Below are 15,592 nucleotides of genomic sequence, written 5' to 3' on the forward strand. Positions count from 1 at the left end.
CTACCAAAAGCGCCTGACGCCTGCGCAGAAATAACGTGGCCCAGGTACGCCCCCTTACCCATGTGCTCAGAAATGAAAACAAAATATCGCAAAATATTAAAATTTTGAAGCAATATTTTGTCGGCTGCAGATTTTGAACCATTGAAAAATTATTAGAGACCGTAGGTAAAATTCCCTTTTCCAGTTCGACATCGTTTTTTAATAAATTGTGCGTGCATTTTTTGCAGATCTCAACATATCAAGGAATTGAATATTGAATCAGAGCAGAGTGCACAATGGACCAGAATTCATCTGTCAGTGGAGCCGAAGAGGCTGTTTTTGTCAAAAGTGAGCAGTTGCCCGAAAATACACCCGAGGTCAAAGGTCAGTTCCAGATCTCTTCATCTAAAATTTTACGTATTAAATTCAAATTTATTTTAGGTTACGACTGGAATAAAGGGATTGACTATCACAAGTTGTTTGATGTTTTCAAATATTCGGGTTTCCAAGCCACAAATTTTGGATTGGCAGTGGACGAAATCAATCGAATGGTACAATTTTCTGGCTCAAATTAAAATCATGGGTTGATAATTGAAGCATAATTTCTGCGCTAGATCGAAAATCGAAAAATTCCTCTAAATGAAGATCAAAGTGATGATTTGGAAGATGACGAATTCATCAAGCGTCGTTCTGGCTGCACACTTTTCCTTGGATACACATCCAACATGTCATCGTGTGGCGTTCGGGACTCAATTCGCTTCCTGGTTCAACACAGAATGGTAATTTTTTTCCAACCGTAGGAAGATTTGAAAAACTAAAAGGAAAATGTTTCAGGTCGATTGCATTGTGACCACAGCGGGAGGAGTAGAAGAAGATTTTATAAAATGCTTAGCACCCACATATGTGGGGAGCTTCCGACTAGATGGCCGCACTCTAAGGAATCAGGGCATCAACAGGATAGGAAATTTACTAGTTCCCAACAACAACTATTGCCTGTTTGAAGATTGGCTCATGCCTAAGTTAGACGAAATGCTAGTGATTCAGAAAGAAACGGTTAATTATAATCATTTTTCCAACACACTTTATATTTTTTTATATAATTAAATCTTTTAGGGTAAAGTTTGGACTCCTTCGAAAGTGATCTCGTACCTTGGCGAGGCAATCGACGATCCTTCGTCTATTTGTTATTGGGCAGCAAAAAATAAGATTCCAATCTTCAGTCCTGCACTGACTGACGGAAGCCTTGGGGACATGATGTACTTCCACTCGGTACGAAACCCAGGACTCATCCTCGACATTATTCAAGGTAAACGGTTTGAACCAAAGAGGAAAATAAAAAATTTTAAAGAAATATTTTAGATCTCAGGAGAATTAATACAATGGCGGTCAAGGCTGTTAGCACAGGGATGATAATTTTGGGCGGTGGAGTAATAAAACATCACATTTGTAATGCTAATTTGATGGTAGGTAATTTGATTTTGAAGTTAAATTACATTTTTAATATTTAATGCATTTGCAGAGAAACGGTGCTGATTACTCGGTTTTTGTGAATACTGCAAGTGAATTTGACGGGTCAGACAGCGGCGCCCAGCCTGACGAAGCAATTTCTTGGGGTAAAATTAAAAAGGACGCTCAACCCGTGAAGGTAGATTTGGAAAATATAAATTTGTATCAATATCAACCCCATACTTAATCTCTAGGTTTATGCTGATGCTAGTCTTGTTTTTCCTCTACTGGTCGGAGAAACGTTTGCTCGAGACTTCCACGGGAAATCTACAGCAGATTAATTCCACATTTACTGCTTTGTCAGTCCCACCTTACGACCAAACCTTAAGGTAGGACTTTTTTATAACTTCTCTATCTCAAATAAAGTAAATCGAAAGACATCTTGATATGGTAAATTTTAAAAACCCAAATATTTGCATTTAAAGTTTTTATTTTCCTTAATACATAATAATAATTGCACTTATCAGTTTCGATTTCGAATATAATTGTATGATATAGTCGGTCTATGGCGGAAATTTTGGCAGATCGTAAAATGCAGCCCAGTGGGGCCAAGATTGCAACTCTAGGAAAAATCGTATCCCGGGAGACTCTGTTTTTGACACTTGCCGGTGCGCTATGAGCTTGTACTCCGGACTCACTTTTCCAAGTCTCACTCCTTCTTCAATCAAAATTTTTGCCGCCATCATTTGTCTCTCTGACGGCAGCACAGTGACGTATGTGCCAATGAAGTTGACACCAATGCTGCGGTTGTTGTAGCCCTTGGCGTGCGCACCAATTTTGTCCCAACCGCGCCCTTCGTAGATTCCTCCTTCTCCTCCGACCACGAAATTGTACCCTATGTCAGCCCAGCCAAAACTCTCTATGTGGAACATCTGAATTTTTCGGACCTGAAAATTTACAGCACTTAATTAGTTACTCAAGTGCTCCATGACATCACTCTTTGTTTTTGTGCCACTTTTAAAACAAAAATCAACACTTGTTTGTTTTCATACTTAAAAAAATTGTAAAGTTCTCACTTGCAGAACACATTGCGTGTGATTGTAGCATGGGTTGGTCGCAGAGTGACTTATAATCACAAACTCGACTGGATGATGAAGTGGATCCGAGACATCCACAGGCTGGGCCAGCCAATCTATTCTCGAGTAATATGGCGCAGAACCTTCCGTTCCATTTATGACATTGCTTTCCTTATCTGCAATTACATGTCAAATTTATCAAAATTGCTTTCACTTGCTACCAGAGCACACATATGGAACTGTGATGAAATGCTCTGCAAAAAAAAATCAAGCTCAAATGTAACTCGCATCCGCATCAAAATATAATAAATTTTTAATTTTTTTTTATAAATACAATTTTAAATATTCAAAAAAGTCTAAATAATTATGGTATTGGATCAAAATTTAATAGAACAAAGTTGAAGCCGTCAAACAAATTCCTTTTTCTTTTTTATTCTCAATTTACCATATCGTTTTATTATTTTAAGATTTCAGCTTTTTTTTCAAAATCTTTCGTAAACATTCCCTTTTCAATTACGAATGATGTAAAGTGTACAACATTAAATATTTCTTGCGAACATGTTATATATTTTCCTGGAATACTGTTTATCGTAAAGATAAAATGTAAAAGTATTAACTTAGAGAGATAAAGCGAAGTGTAAACTTAACATCGCCTCTTGCTTTGATACTTCGCTCGTCATTTGCTCTTGCCCTCGATAAACTCAAAGTTTGAATTCCACTCACGCGATTTGCTTTCTTACTTAACGCCGTTTGTAAGTACACAATGACAAATAAAAATATATACTCTGTCGCTGCGAGTTGAGCGCTTTGCGCTCTAGAATTTTAATTATCACTTGACGGAGCCCCTCGCATGAATATTTTTTGCAATTCAAACTCACCATATTCGGGACACTGGTATTCACTCTCGTAAATCTTAGATTGGCTGCCCTTCAGATTCCAGATCAGAACCAGGGCTATGATGAGACCAACGATGACAGTCAACATTGATATGAAGGCGATCAGCCTCCTCAGTGTAAATTTAAAACAAAGCGTGGACCGCTGGTCTGAAACAGTTTTTCAATAAAAATAAGACAATTTTTCCAGTTTATTTTAAAAAATGTGTTGGCGCGCAAAAGTTAGTCCTATATGCACTACAAAATTACTTCCTTTTTTCTTGGTTCAAAACCGCGTTGCATCCGTTTTGCGTCACTAAAACTCGTGAACGTTCTATTCTCACAAAAATGTTATTGTGATTAAGGAAAAAACCTGCAGCTAATTTTACTTTCAAGAAATAGTTCAAAATTATCTTATAACTTCTAATGTAAATTTTTTCTTAAATATTTAATTAATATTCTCGTTGCTTTTACAAAAGCATTTTGGAACATAAAATTTATTATTTTAATTTTTAAATACTTCTTACAGTTAGGAATTCTCAAGATTATACAATTATTTTGGATGCTGTAAAATAATGGTCAAGTATTACAATTATTAAATAGTTTTCAAATAAATTAATAGAATTTATATTTTTTTTTTATTTAATAAAAATTAGTTAAAATATAAATAATTATATTTTAAAACCACGTTCATCTTACTTCTTTTAGTATTTGAAGTTACTTGGTCTTGGCTCTGTCGTACTCTGCCGAGAATTTGTTCGACCGCCGCCAGCTTGGATTTGCTGTCATCGTCCAGGTTATTTGGTAGCCCTGAAGAAACGAGCACCGTTTTTTCTGCGACCCCTTTCAACTGCTGCAAACTAGTGTCCGCTCGGGACAGTTCGATCGGACTCATTATCACAGTCACGTCCCCATTGTACACTGCACTGTTCCCGAAATGCACATTGCTGGAATGCTTCACTTGCACGTTTGAGAAGTGCGTCGATGGCACTTGAATGTTGACTGTCTGGCCATCTTCCTCCTCGGACGAATCCTCGCTGCTGCTTTCTTCAGCCAAAGCAGAGTTGATAAAGCCAGTCCTATTCACAGCAAAGTTTGTTTCCGACGACATTTTTAAATCTTTTCGGAATAAATTAACCGTCTCGGTGTGCTAAGCCATTACATCCGTAGTGAGATAATTCTCACTTGGCAGGCAACTGGTGCTCGTGGTCGCGACTTTCTATGTGCAAGGATACCCGCGCCCCGATGCTACTGACATCTGTGTTCGTCGGCCTTGCCGGGTATTCAGTGGCTTTTTGCACCAGCATTATCCAACGCCCCTGACAATGCGAGATGAGCCCGTCCATTGTTTCGCTTTTTCCTGGTTTGGGATTCCCTACTCTAACTGGTTTTATTGCTTTTCATAATATTTAAATAATTTTTTATTTCCTGAAATTTGTTTATCATATTCTGTCATCTATAGGTGATTAAAATTTGCAAGCCCAACAATTAAAAATTAATATTCAGTTTTATTTTAAAGTAGCTGTTCACAAAAATAAAATATGGAGTGTGTAAGCATTGTTAAAGGCTTCTTAAAAACAGGAAATAATTTTTATTGTTTCTTCAGAGTATTAAAAAGGAATGCTTCTTTTATAATTGTCTAACTAGATTTTGTGATTAAAAAAAATCTGCATAGCAGTTTTGTACACGGGGATTAAAAATATCACATATTTTTTTTTAATTTGTTGCTGTGCCAGTTTCATAAACTACCCGCGCGAAACTTACTTTCATCTTTCCCAAATTATTGTCCATAAGATGCCTTTGAACTTGTAACAAAATTGATGCCTTTTTATTTCATTCAACTTGTGTTGTTGTCAGCGGGCACCACCTCCATTAGCTTTTGTATCCATTCCGTAAATCGTCCTGAAAAATACAAATTCAATCAATTGAAAACAAATATAAATGTTACGAGGTAGAAATTACCCAGAATTTTAGGATGTTTTTTGTAATATACAAACGGAATGTAAACTATGACCCCAGTAAAAATGAAAAACACTGCAATGAGGTATTTAGGACTGGGGTCCATTGCAATAGGAACTACTGCCAGGAAAATTGCCACGACCATCACGAGCAAGGGGATGATGAGTGGAACCTAAACTTCAAAAGATAAATGGCAAACTTCATAAATTCAATTTTAGTTTTACTCGATATGGACGGTGCGCTTTGGGTCGCGATTTTCTTAACACCAGCAATGCCACCATTGCACCACCGTAAAATATCCAAATAAGGAAACTTGAAAAATCAATCAGATCTACAATATCTCCGGCCAAAATGAAAAACGCAGTCAGAATCCCTTGCAGTGTGACTGCTGGTGCTGGCGTAAGTCTTCGAAAATGAATGAACGATAAAGCAGAAACCATGTGACCCTCTTGAGCAGCCACAAAACACAATCTGAGCACACACAAAAATAATATAATTATTTTAGCAAATTCGATAAAAAAAAATCCACCTTGTTACTCCAAACTGGATACTCAAGGCGCAGCCAAATGTTGATAAAGCTACGCCAAGTGGAATGATAAATTTAAAAACTCCTAGCATTCGATCTCCAAATTCCTGAAATTTTTGTTTGAGCATAATTTGAAATTTTATTTGTAACTCGTGCATTAAACTTACAACTGCCACTGCTGGGGCGGCGATCATTTCAGGGATGCTCAAGACAGTCATGTAAGAGAGGTTCATGAAGCAGTAGACGACTGTAACCACTGGCACACCAATTGCAATGCTCCACAAAATGTTCCTGTTTTAATTTAAAATTTGTAACTATAAAAATCTCATTTTGAATATTAGAAGGTCACCTTTCTGGCCGTTTAACTTCCTCTGTGACTGATGTAACAGTTGACCTTAAAAGGAAAAAAAATATAAAGTTAAGCTTTTTTGTCTCTATAATTTAAATGAATTTACAAATTAGTAATTTGAAATTACCATCCATCATATGCCCAGAGACCGCTATAGAAGGCTAAAGCAATACTCTTTGGATCTGTTGAAGAGCCTTCGAAACCTTTTGAAAGATTTTGAGTTTGGCCTGAAAGAAAAGAGAAAGAAAGAGAATCAATTAAATTGCCAAGTGGATAGGCAACCAGTTTCTTCCAGATGTATGACGTCGCGGTGTGGTTAAAATTACTGAAGCCTTTGAATAAAGTGAATGAATAATGAAAGTGATGATATCATTTTTATGGCATCACAAGTATTACAATACCTTCCAAAACAATTTTTAAATGCTTTGAATTAATTTTGACCAATTTTGTCCTAACATCTAGCAAGAAATTGGTAAGGATATATTAATAATAACAACAAGAAGTAACATAATATGTATAATTTTCATTTTGCATAGACATGAAGATGCATGCGAAAATATTTTAAAATTTTATTGTTGTTTAAATTTATAAATTCACATTTATTTGTCTCGTTAAACGTTGGGTTTATTCTTCAGATTAACTTCACGAGAAATCTTATTTAAAAAAGTGGATTAATTAAAAAAATAATTTTAATTTAAAATTGAATTAAATAAATTCATAAATATAATAAGTAGTAACCATAAAATAATTACCTTTTAAATTGATAAGCTAGTATTTTTTTATTATACAATTGAAAACAAAGAATTGTGTATTTTATGTACAGCAATATTAAAAACTTACCATTTATCAAAGCGTAGAGCCCTCCACAAATAACCACAAAGCAGGCGATCAGTTTGCAGGCCGTGAACACATTTTGCACCCTGACGTAGAGTTTGACACTCACAATGTTGATGTAAGTCATCAAGCCTGTTGGTATTCAAAAGTGTCACCTTTGCGGTTGGTAGCAAATTAGCTTTTATTACCCAAAGCTACCAGGGCGATCAGCTTCAAAACGAGCTGCCGGTGTTCCAGATCCATCTCGACTTGGAAAGCCTCCTCGAATGGTTGGCTCACGTACTGAGAGAAGGTGAGGACAATGACGGCTACCTCAGCCGGTCTCAGCACCATCACATACACCCAGGCACACACGAAACTGGGCAGTGGTCCCCAGAAAGGGTGCAGTTTGCCAAAAGCTTCAATGAAATAAGCATACTCGGCGCCAGATCGGGGAACAACTGCGCCTAACTCTGCGAAGGCCAAAGCACCTGAAGTAATTTTAAAAATTTTAAAATATGATATTAGTTCATACTAGTTAAACAAAGCTTAAAAAATAAACCAGCAGACTTAAATTTGACTTTTGATTGATTCATTTCATTTATGGGTGAAATCGGGAAAGGATGAGGTGTAATTGGCAGTGAAAAGTTACCATTTTGATTTTCACATATGTTGTTGGGGTTGTTGAAAGGTAGCTTCTCCTAAATTTTCAGCTTAAAATATGGTGCGCTTTTCCGGGAAATCGGATTTTTCCAAAAACAGAAAATATTGAATATCTTTGCTAAAAATGAGAATATATGAATGCTCTTTTCACTAACAGACGTAACTTTTCACGCCCGACAACTTTGCTGTTAATTATTTTTGCGTAGGTCAAAGGTCAAGGTCACTAATTAGCAAATTTCACTTTCAAACGCAATTTTCGCAAAGAAGCACACCTTGGATTTTTTTCGTGATATACAAATAAATGTAGCCCTAAGTGTGTAGAACAAAATACTTGATTTTCAGATTGGTAACTTTTTCTGTTTAATTGATATTTTTAATTGAAAATAAAAAACAGTGAAAAATCACTTTTCCGCAAACGAAATTAATTTTGAAACAGCGATAATTTTTTTTCTGCTAGAGATACGCAAAAACATGTAAGTACAAAAAGTGTTTCTAATGACCTAACCTATCGAACCATGTATCGATCATGTAGGTCGAGTCACTTAAGGTCATTGACCTCAGTGACCTGTGACCTTGAAAAACGATATTGCAAAAAATTGGAAACGTTTCAAAACAGGCGCACTCTTTTTCATTATTTAATGAACTAATATTTTGCAAAATCATTTTTCAAGGTCACAGGTCACTGAGGTCAATGACCTTAAGTGACTCGACCTACATGATCGATACATGGTTCGATAGGTTAGGTCATTAGAAACACTTTTTGTACTTACATGTTTTTGCGTATCTCTAGCAGAAAAAAAATTATCGCTGTTTCAAAATTAATTTCGTTTGCGGAAAAGTGATTTTTCACTGTTTTTTATTTTCAATTAAAAATATCAATTAAACAGAAAAAGTTACCAATCTGAAAATCAAGTATTTTGTTCTACACACTTAGGGCTACATTTATTTGTATATCACGAAAAAAATCCAAGGTGTGCTTCTTTGCGAAAATTGCGTTTGAAAGTGAAATTTGCTAATTAGTGACCTTGACCTTTGACCTACGCAAAAATAATTAACAGCAAAGTTGTCGGGCGTGAAAAGTTACGTCTGTTAGTGAAAAGAGCATTCATATATTCTCATTTTTAGCAAAGATATTCAATATTTTCTGTTTTTGGAAAAATCCGATTTCCCGGAAAAGCGCACCATATTTTAAGCTGAAAATTTAGGAGAAGCTACCTTTCAACAACCCCAACAACATATGTGAAAATCAAAATGGTAACTTTTCACTGCCAATTACACCTCATCCTTTCCCGATTTCACCCTTATAAGAATTATTAAACAAATGGAAAAACAAATTAAAGTTACAAAAAAAAATTTGTGCTGAATGTGTTTGTAAGAGTTAATTGTAGGTCATTGTAGGTGTGCATCAAAATTTATTTCTAGGAAAAATTTACATAAAATATAAAAAAAGAACTCTGTAATTATAGCAATAGATGTAATAATTTTGACAGGCGTATAGGACGCGTGAAAATTTGCAAAAATGAGTGTGTGGGTTGAACAATAGAATTTGGTTGCGCATATTTAAATACAACTTTTGGGCAAGGCAGAAATGGTTAAAAATACTCCTAACAAAGCCAAGAGAAATATTTACAAATGTGTTTATCACGTGCGTGCACTTGCCTAGCAAGGAGATTCCGCCGCAAACGGCCCAAATAATGAGGCACAGCCCGACGGAGCCAGACCGCTCCAAAGCGCTCGTCGGAGAAACAAAGATGCCGGATCCTGAAACGAAACCGAATTACAGATCAAGGAGCACACGCGAGCAAGGATGGACTCTTGTTGTTCTCGATCGTCTCGGGCAGTAAAATATTTAACTCGAATAAATAGCCACCGGCGAGATGTTGTTTGATTCCTATCTGGGCTCACAACCAGACGATCTCTTCTCTTTTGTTCACATCCCGCTCCGTAATTATTAAAATGAAAAACTGGTTTGCGAAAATTATCTGATTATGATTTTTGGCATCGACTTGTTATTTACTTTGCAAATCGTTTGACCACCATTAAATTACGCGTTACGTGCTCCAAGGCCAAGGTCTTGTTTGAACAAAAAGTCAGCAACCTGATCAAGACTTGCTCGGAATGATTAAATGGCAATTTAAAATTACGGCAAAAGAAATAGTCAAGAATCCAAATATGGTGCGCTCTTATCAGTAAAATTAAAAAAGCTTTTGTAAAAAGGACTAAAAACTCAAATAAGTCTCAAAATTTTGAAGTAATTACAAGGTAATTTTAAACTTTCGAAAAAAAAAATTGGAATCATAGGAAAATGTTTCAGACCAACCTTTTCACCTGACTTTGGTTCAGAGTTCAATTATAAATAAATTAATGATTAGATTTAAAGTTTTAAAAAAGCAATTTAAATGAACCAATATTTTTAGAATAATAATTTTCCCATATAATGTTTAGGAATCCAAAGATTTAATCAGTTAAGCCTTTTTAATTCACTAAAAATTATTCTTTCGTTCCCATTAAAAAAATCAAAAGGTTTCATTTTGTAAGCGAGTTCAGATCTTCAAAAACCAAATACAATAAAAAATAAATATATGCGTGCAAATTAACAGTTTAAAGTAATTCTATACTTCTTTAAAAATGACCGGTTGAAATCATCTGCGAATAATTGCGCAGTAAAAATTACTTGTTGAGTCAAAGGGTGCATTAGTGCTGACATTTTTTTCTCTATGGTGAGGGCGCGGCGCAAAAAGGCTTCTAGGGCCACTCGACCAGGACTGACCGAGTAATTAACCTGATGCACGCAGACAAATAAGTGAAAATTCCTTAACTGACCTATCATGACCCCGACAATCAGGCTGACCGCACTCCAGAGGCCAAGTTCGCGACGCAGTTGGACACCTCCACCGTCTGCTCCACCGCCTCCGTCGGAGGCGGCTTTTTGCGACGCCATTGCGTCACTATTGGGGACAACCGTGGCCACAACTGCAAACATATTTAAACATCATTATATTAATACAAAATAAATGTTTCTCAGAATAATATGTTAGAATAATATGTTGTTCAAAAAAACAATCGACGATTTGTTACAAGATAGTTTTCACATATATTCACCTTTCACACAATGAAACATCAATTTATTTGCATTATTTTTATTATTATTTTTTTACGGTTTGTTATTTAAAAATAAATTATGTGCATAAGATATTCCACTTTTTTATGAATGCTTATAAAAATAATATTGATTTTATTTTGTAACATCATCTTTTAGAATCAATCATATTGGTTAGATGATTGTCAAATTCATAATTTTGTTTAGGGCTTTTTCCAGTAAATGACTGGTAATTCGGTAAGTTTTTAAAGATTATTAAATAAATAAGTTTATTAAGCATTTGCTATTAAAACAGCAATCAACAACAACCAAAATGATAGATTAATAGCGACTACTTGAGAGACGACTTTTCTTTTTGTTATAGCTGCAAAATCGTGCGTTGAAATCAATTTTTCATTAATCATTAGATGATAGTGATGACGTTTTCTTTTAACATTAAAAGATGGTTAAAAAAATCGAGGGGTTAATGATAAAATATTTAAAATTCTCAACGTCCAAATTCAATGGAGTGGAGAATAGGAAGGAGCGGGATGACCGCGCTTTTTCAGCTGCTGCGCCTCTCAAATAATCGTATTATAACCCTTTCGCTTCAGTGCACGTGAGAAAAACAGGTCGAAAAACAACCACTGGCATGCAAGCAGTGGTTCTGCAAGAGAATTCAACTGTAGAAGGAAACAGCTAAAAATGCCCCTATAAGTGCGGCAAGCAAAACAACCGAATCTCAGCTTGTTCGGCAAGTAGAACGAAAGGATTAAATGATTGCAAAAAACCCAAATTAACTGAAATACGAACAGAAATGACAAAAAGCTCTTACTCTGTGGTCTGCTCTTGCCCATGGCAGCAATGGAACTGGTGAAGCCTCTTCTTTTTGTGCGCTGAGAAAGGGGGCTGGCTTGGGGGGAAACAGCGTTGCTTGAATAAAGACGAAGGGTCCCTGCAGCTACAGCCTTTTTATATTTTTCTTTGTTTGCAGCCTCTCTTTATGATTTCGCGGCTATTCACCGATTTGCAGCTCTGGCCTATGGAACAAAAAAATGGTTGGCGCGTTTCACCGGAGCTAATTTCGCTGCTCAAGCGAGAAAAGGTGCATTCTTTATTATAGAGCGACACGGCAGAAGAGCAGGTCAGAATTCTCGCTATCTCTAGTGTGGGGGCAATGTCGATTTATCATTGTTCAGCTGCATCAACAACACAAAAGTGACCAACACACTAGATACAAGACCCCGCGTGATAAATTAATTGCAAACAGGATGGTGTAGAGTGTATTGGTGACGTGATAACAAGTGGTCTTGATCGATCTCATCTATTTTGCGTCACAGGTCTTGGTAACGCGTTATTATTCATATATGTACATTTTACTGATAAATTTGATTGGAAATTGTGCCACCAACAAATACATTATTATAAATATTATTATAAATAATTCTGTACTAAATATCAATTTTGTTCAAAGGATAATTTTATTAAAGTTGATTTGAAATATTATATTTTAATATTAGAATAATTAAAAATAGTCAAAAATAAAAAAAAAATTTGTTTAAAAAAATGCATAAATAGTAAAATATTATTTTTTTCCTTTAAATAAATTTTTAAACGTTTTTAAAATATATTTTTTATTTTATTTTTAACATGCTGCATGGAATTATAAAGCCGAAGCAGATTCATGTAAACACCTTTATATGATCTTACGCCTTTCAATTCTGAGAAAACTTTTATATACGCACTATAGACTATACTGAATGCTGAATAAAAGAAACGTGACTGAACGACTGATTGTGGCCAACCGGCGCAGACTGGACAATAAATTGGAGTAATTACCTTCCTTTGAGAGCGGCCGGCCGTTTAATCGATAAAGAGAATTGCTGTTGTATAATTTTGTCTCCGTCTGGCTCAAACTCTCTCAACAATAACGGACAGTCCGTCTGCACCACTTCCTTGAGCAACCAAAGTTCGCCAAGAACTGCATCACGTTTATTTATTTTCTGCCTTTTGGCGCCCCTCCCTTCCCCTTATACAGTCAACTGGGAGAAGGGCTTCCTTATGGCTCCTGCGTTCTCCACTTCTTCCATTCTAAGCGCGCGGTTTCCATTGAATGTTTTGTTTACTTTTACTCTCAAAATAAAATTTTAGATCGAGCCACTCTAAGACGAAAAAAGCTTCCGTCAGCAATGCTGATTGTAAAATTATTTTTCCTGGTTTATATTCCGAAAAATTGGTTTGTATTAAAAAAATTGGTAAGGTTTAAATAATAAAAAGATATTTTGTGCATTAAATAAGAAAGAAAGTGATTAAAGTGATATGGACAAAAATACAGAGTTATTTGTGCCAAAAAGTTAAATATATTTTTATTGATTTACAGTTTCTTAATTAAAAATAAAATGGCTGCAATATTTTGCACTAATAATTATTATCCATAAATACAGTTCATTTAGAGTAAAGAAGTTTAACAGACTTTAAAGATGACAACAGTTTATCCTCAATGACTACTAGGATGGTACAGATTTCAGCAAAAGTTATTTAAAATTGTAAACTCTAACTGCGATTTTAATTGCTTAATATTGGTTTTGAGTAGTTTACAAGATGGACAGTGGTATCCCTGCACATGACATGCGTTATACGGTATTAATTATTATTCTAAATTTAAATTATATAAAATTAGAGAAACAATAAAATTACTTTTAATTAATAAACTCTAGAATTTATATTTTGCGTCTCCTACTCATTCGGTGGATGCAGACTGACAACAAGTGAAAACTAACTCCTTTCCAGCAATTTAAAAAGTGCACTTCTTAATTATTTTATGTCAAAGCATGATGTAAGCTGCATGACGAGTTTACAAAAAAAGTTTCACTAGATTATTTATATGCACTACATAAGCCCATGATTGTAAATAGGTCCATCACGAGCAGGCAAGGTCTTACAAAAAGAGCACCACTATACAAAAATTACTCGCAATATATGCATGACACTGAAGGCGTTACTTTGTAAAAATGGTATTATATTGATCCTGTGGAATGTTATTATTAATCTTAGTTAGAAATAGGCAAAAGCACATTCAGTTAATGTCCGTCACAAACATGAAGTGATAACAGGCGTATATTAAGAAAATAAATTGCTTTCAGTACTGAGCTAAATGGACCATCCTGATTTGTGAACACAAACTGCATTATTGTCGATAAATTTTCCGGAGTTGATTTTCAAACCAAAGTGAAAGCATGCAAGTCGTTTTTATCCTTACAATATCACAACCAACGTTTTCCCAGGCAAAGACGTCTGCCACCTCTTAAACCTTCATCTTGCTGCATTCACTGCAGTTCCTGAATTTTATTCTTATCAAAAACTATAATTGAGGTTAAAAAGATTGACATACCTTAGTCGTTGTTTCAACTGCTCGTTCTCCAACGTTGTGTGGTCCAGAGCTTCCTTCATTGTGTGCAGCATCAACTCTTTCTCGACCAACTCGAGACGAGTTTGCTGCAACGTGTCCATCAAGGCCTCAAGAGCGGCCTAGTTTTTTTTTTCATTAACAATGAGACTGAGACAGAGAATTAAATATTACCCTTGACTCGTCCATCCCGTCGGCTGCAGTCGGCGGCTCGTCCAGACAGAAAAACTCCCTCAGAGCCATGCTGAGTTGCAACTGTTCCTTCTTAAAGATGCTGTTGACAAACTGCTGCAGGCCGAGGGTTCTTTCGTGAATGAAGGAAGGGTTGAAGTTGTCGCCAAACCAGCGCTTTCTAGGTAACGGTAGCTCCACATCGGGAAAGTCAGTCTTTAACTTTTAACAAATAAAAAATTAAAAAAATTCTCACTCTAAAGATTAAATTAATACATACTTTGTTATAAAGGCGCACAAAATCTGTGTATCTGCGGAAAACAAACCAGCAGTCACCGGTAGCTAAATTTTCCACTCTCAATTTATAAACCTGCATGGAATTAAATTTGGTTGCAAAAACAACGGTTAAATCAAGAAACCTACTGTAAATCTAGCCCTCTCCTCCATCACTTCGTGTCCAATGATGGGACATCTGTAGTTGGACAAAGTTGTAAACTGTTCTTCCATGTTCGAATCAATGCCCCGAAATCTGTAAAGGCAGAAAATTAGCGATCAACATCTATTGCGGAAAAAGGTTTTGTGCCTGATGGTCGGCGAGGGACTTCTGCTGTCAGAGGCCTCGGCACCAGCGTCAGCACCGACGTCCTCCTCTGTTCTGGACAAGTGCAGACCGGCGATGGAGGCGCTCAGAGGGGTCGCCGTGGACGGCTCCGAGGTGGAAGAACTTCCACTACTCGTGCTTGCCATTCTCCTAGTCACGTTCAGCTCTGAATCAGCGCGACATGGGCTTGTAGTTCTCGCGGATGGTCAGAATCGTTTAGCATTAGCCACGGTGACACACGTCATGGACAACATCTTGTGACAGCTGGGACTATTCTCGCTTCTTGTTGACGGCCGACTTTCTCTGCAAAATCACGAGACTCGAATTGAAAAGTCCTGTTCAATTTTATTGACCTTCAGATTATTTACCTGCGAATAGGAATGATGCCAAATTACATAATTCGAATAAGTGCAGATTTCTTATTAGTAGAAGAGTTTTATCTCCTCCGTTTTTGCAAAGAGTTCATAACATAAGCAAAAAATGATGTAGTGATGTCACTTCACTTTGTCATGTTATTCCACATTCCACCTTCCACCTGGTTTGTTTTCGATTCGATTTTATGAAAGAGAAATCGGTTAAAACTTGTTATCTTTACCGGTTTCAAATTTTCAATGGCTTAAGCATTGCAAAGTTTTGGCCGGTTACCGGTTGC

General features: G+C 36.1%; 4 protein-coding genes across 6 annotated transcripts; 1 reads left to right on the forward strand and 3 right to left on the reverse strand.

Annotated features, from left to right (window-relative positions):
• The first annotated feature begins 34 nt into the window (after positions 1-34).
• On the forward strand, positions 35-4,758 carry LOC132197081 (probable deoxyhypusine synthase). Of its 3 annotated transcripts, XM_059620133.1 has the most exons (10): positions 35-161; positions 228-363; positions 421-530; positions 594-758; positions 814-1,032; positions 1,093-1,285; positions 1,339-1,442; positions 1,499-1,624; positions 1,680-1,814; positions 4,082-4,758. In XM_059620133.1, exons 2-9 carry the CDS (start codon positions 276-278, stop codon positions 1,764-1,766), a joined length of 1,092 nt encoding a protein of 363 aa, XP_059476116.1. In that variant the 5' UTR covers positions 35-161; positions 228-275; the 3' UTR covers positions 1,767-1,814; positions 4,082-4,758. The 3 variants fall into 3 exon arrangements, with proteins under 3 accessions (XP_059476116.1, XP_059476114.1, XP_059476115.1); XM_059620131.1 differs by lacking the exon at positions 4,082-4,758 and having other exon boundaries at positions 1,680-1,900; XM_059620132.1 differs by lacking the exon at positions 4,082-4,758 and having other exon boundaries at positions 36-165; positions 1,680-1,901.
• On the reverse strand, positions 1,895-4,597 carry LOC132197080 (peptidoglycan-recognition protein LC-like). The gene is made up of 4 exons (XM_059620130.1): positions 4,073-4,597; positions 3,380-3,544; positions 2,502-2,677; positions 1,895-2,372 (listed from the first exon to the last, which is right to left on the reverse strand). The coding sequence occupies exons 1-4, from the start codon at positions 4,482-4,484 to the stop codon at positions 1,989-1,991; spliced, it is 1,137 nt and encodes a 378-aa protein (XP_059476113.1). The 5' UTR covers positions 4,485-4,597; the 3' UTR covers positions 1,895-1,988.
• LOC132197079 (b(0,+)-type amino acid transporter 1-like) lies at positions 4,727-12,775 on the reverse strand. Its single transcript, XM_059620129.1, has 13 exons — positions 12,602-12,775; positions 11,598-11,802; positions 10,507-10,656; positions 9,343-9,444; positions 7,230-7,511; positions 7,048-7,173; positions 6,335-6,434; positions 6,208-6,252; positions 6,026-6,149; positions 5,862-5,965; positions 5,557-5,803; positions 5,336-5,504; positions 4,727-5,275 (listed from the first exon to the last, which is right to left on the reverse strand). The coding sequence occupies exons 2-13, from the start codon at positions 11,617-11,619 to the stop codon at positions 5,211-5,213; spliced, it is 1,536 nt and encodes a 511-aa protein (XP_059476112.1). The 5' UTR covers positions 11,620-11,802; positions 12,602-12,775; the 3' UTR covers positions 4,727-5,210.
• A 330-nt stretch (positions 12,776-13,105) lies between these two features.
• On the reverse strand, positions 13,106-15,475 carry LOC132197184 (sorting nexin-16). Its single transcript, XM_059620296.1, has 7 exons — positions 15,309-15,475; positions 14,923-15,243; positions 14,763-14,868; positions 14,620-14,709; positions 14,343-14,561; positions 14,154-14,290; positions 13,106-14,100 (listed from the first exon to the last, which is right to left on the reverse strand). The coding sequence occupies exons 2-7, from the start codon at positions 15,084-15,086 to the stop codon at positions 14,067-14,069; spliced, it is 750 nt and encodes a 249-aa protein (XP_059476279.1). The 5' UTR covers positions 15,087-15,243; positions 15,309-15,475; the 3' UTR covers positions 13,106-14,066.
• Between the last annotated feature and the right edge of the window lie 117 nt (positions 15,476-15,592).

This window comes from Neocloeon triangulifer, unplaced genomic scaffold (assembly GCF_031216515.1).
Source record: "Neocloeon triangulifer isolate White Clay Creek 2 clone unplaced genomic scaffold, ASM3121651v1 ptg000012l, whole genome shotgun sequence".
NCBI lineage: Eukaryota > Metazoa > Arthropoda > Insecta > Ephemeroptera > Baetidae > Neocloeon > Neocloeon triangulifer.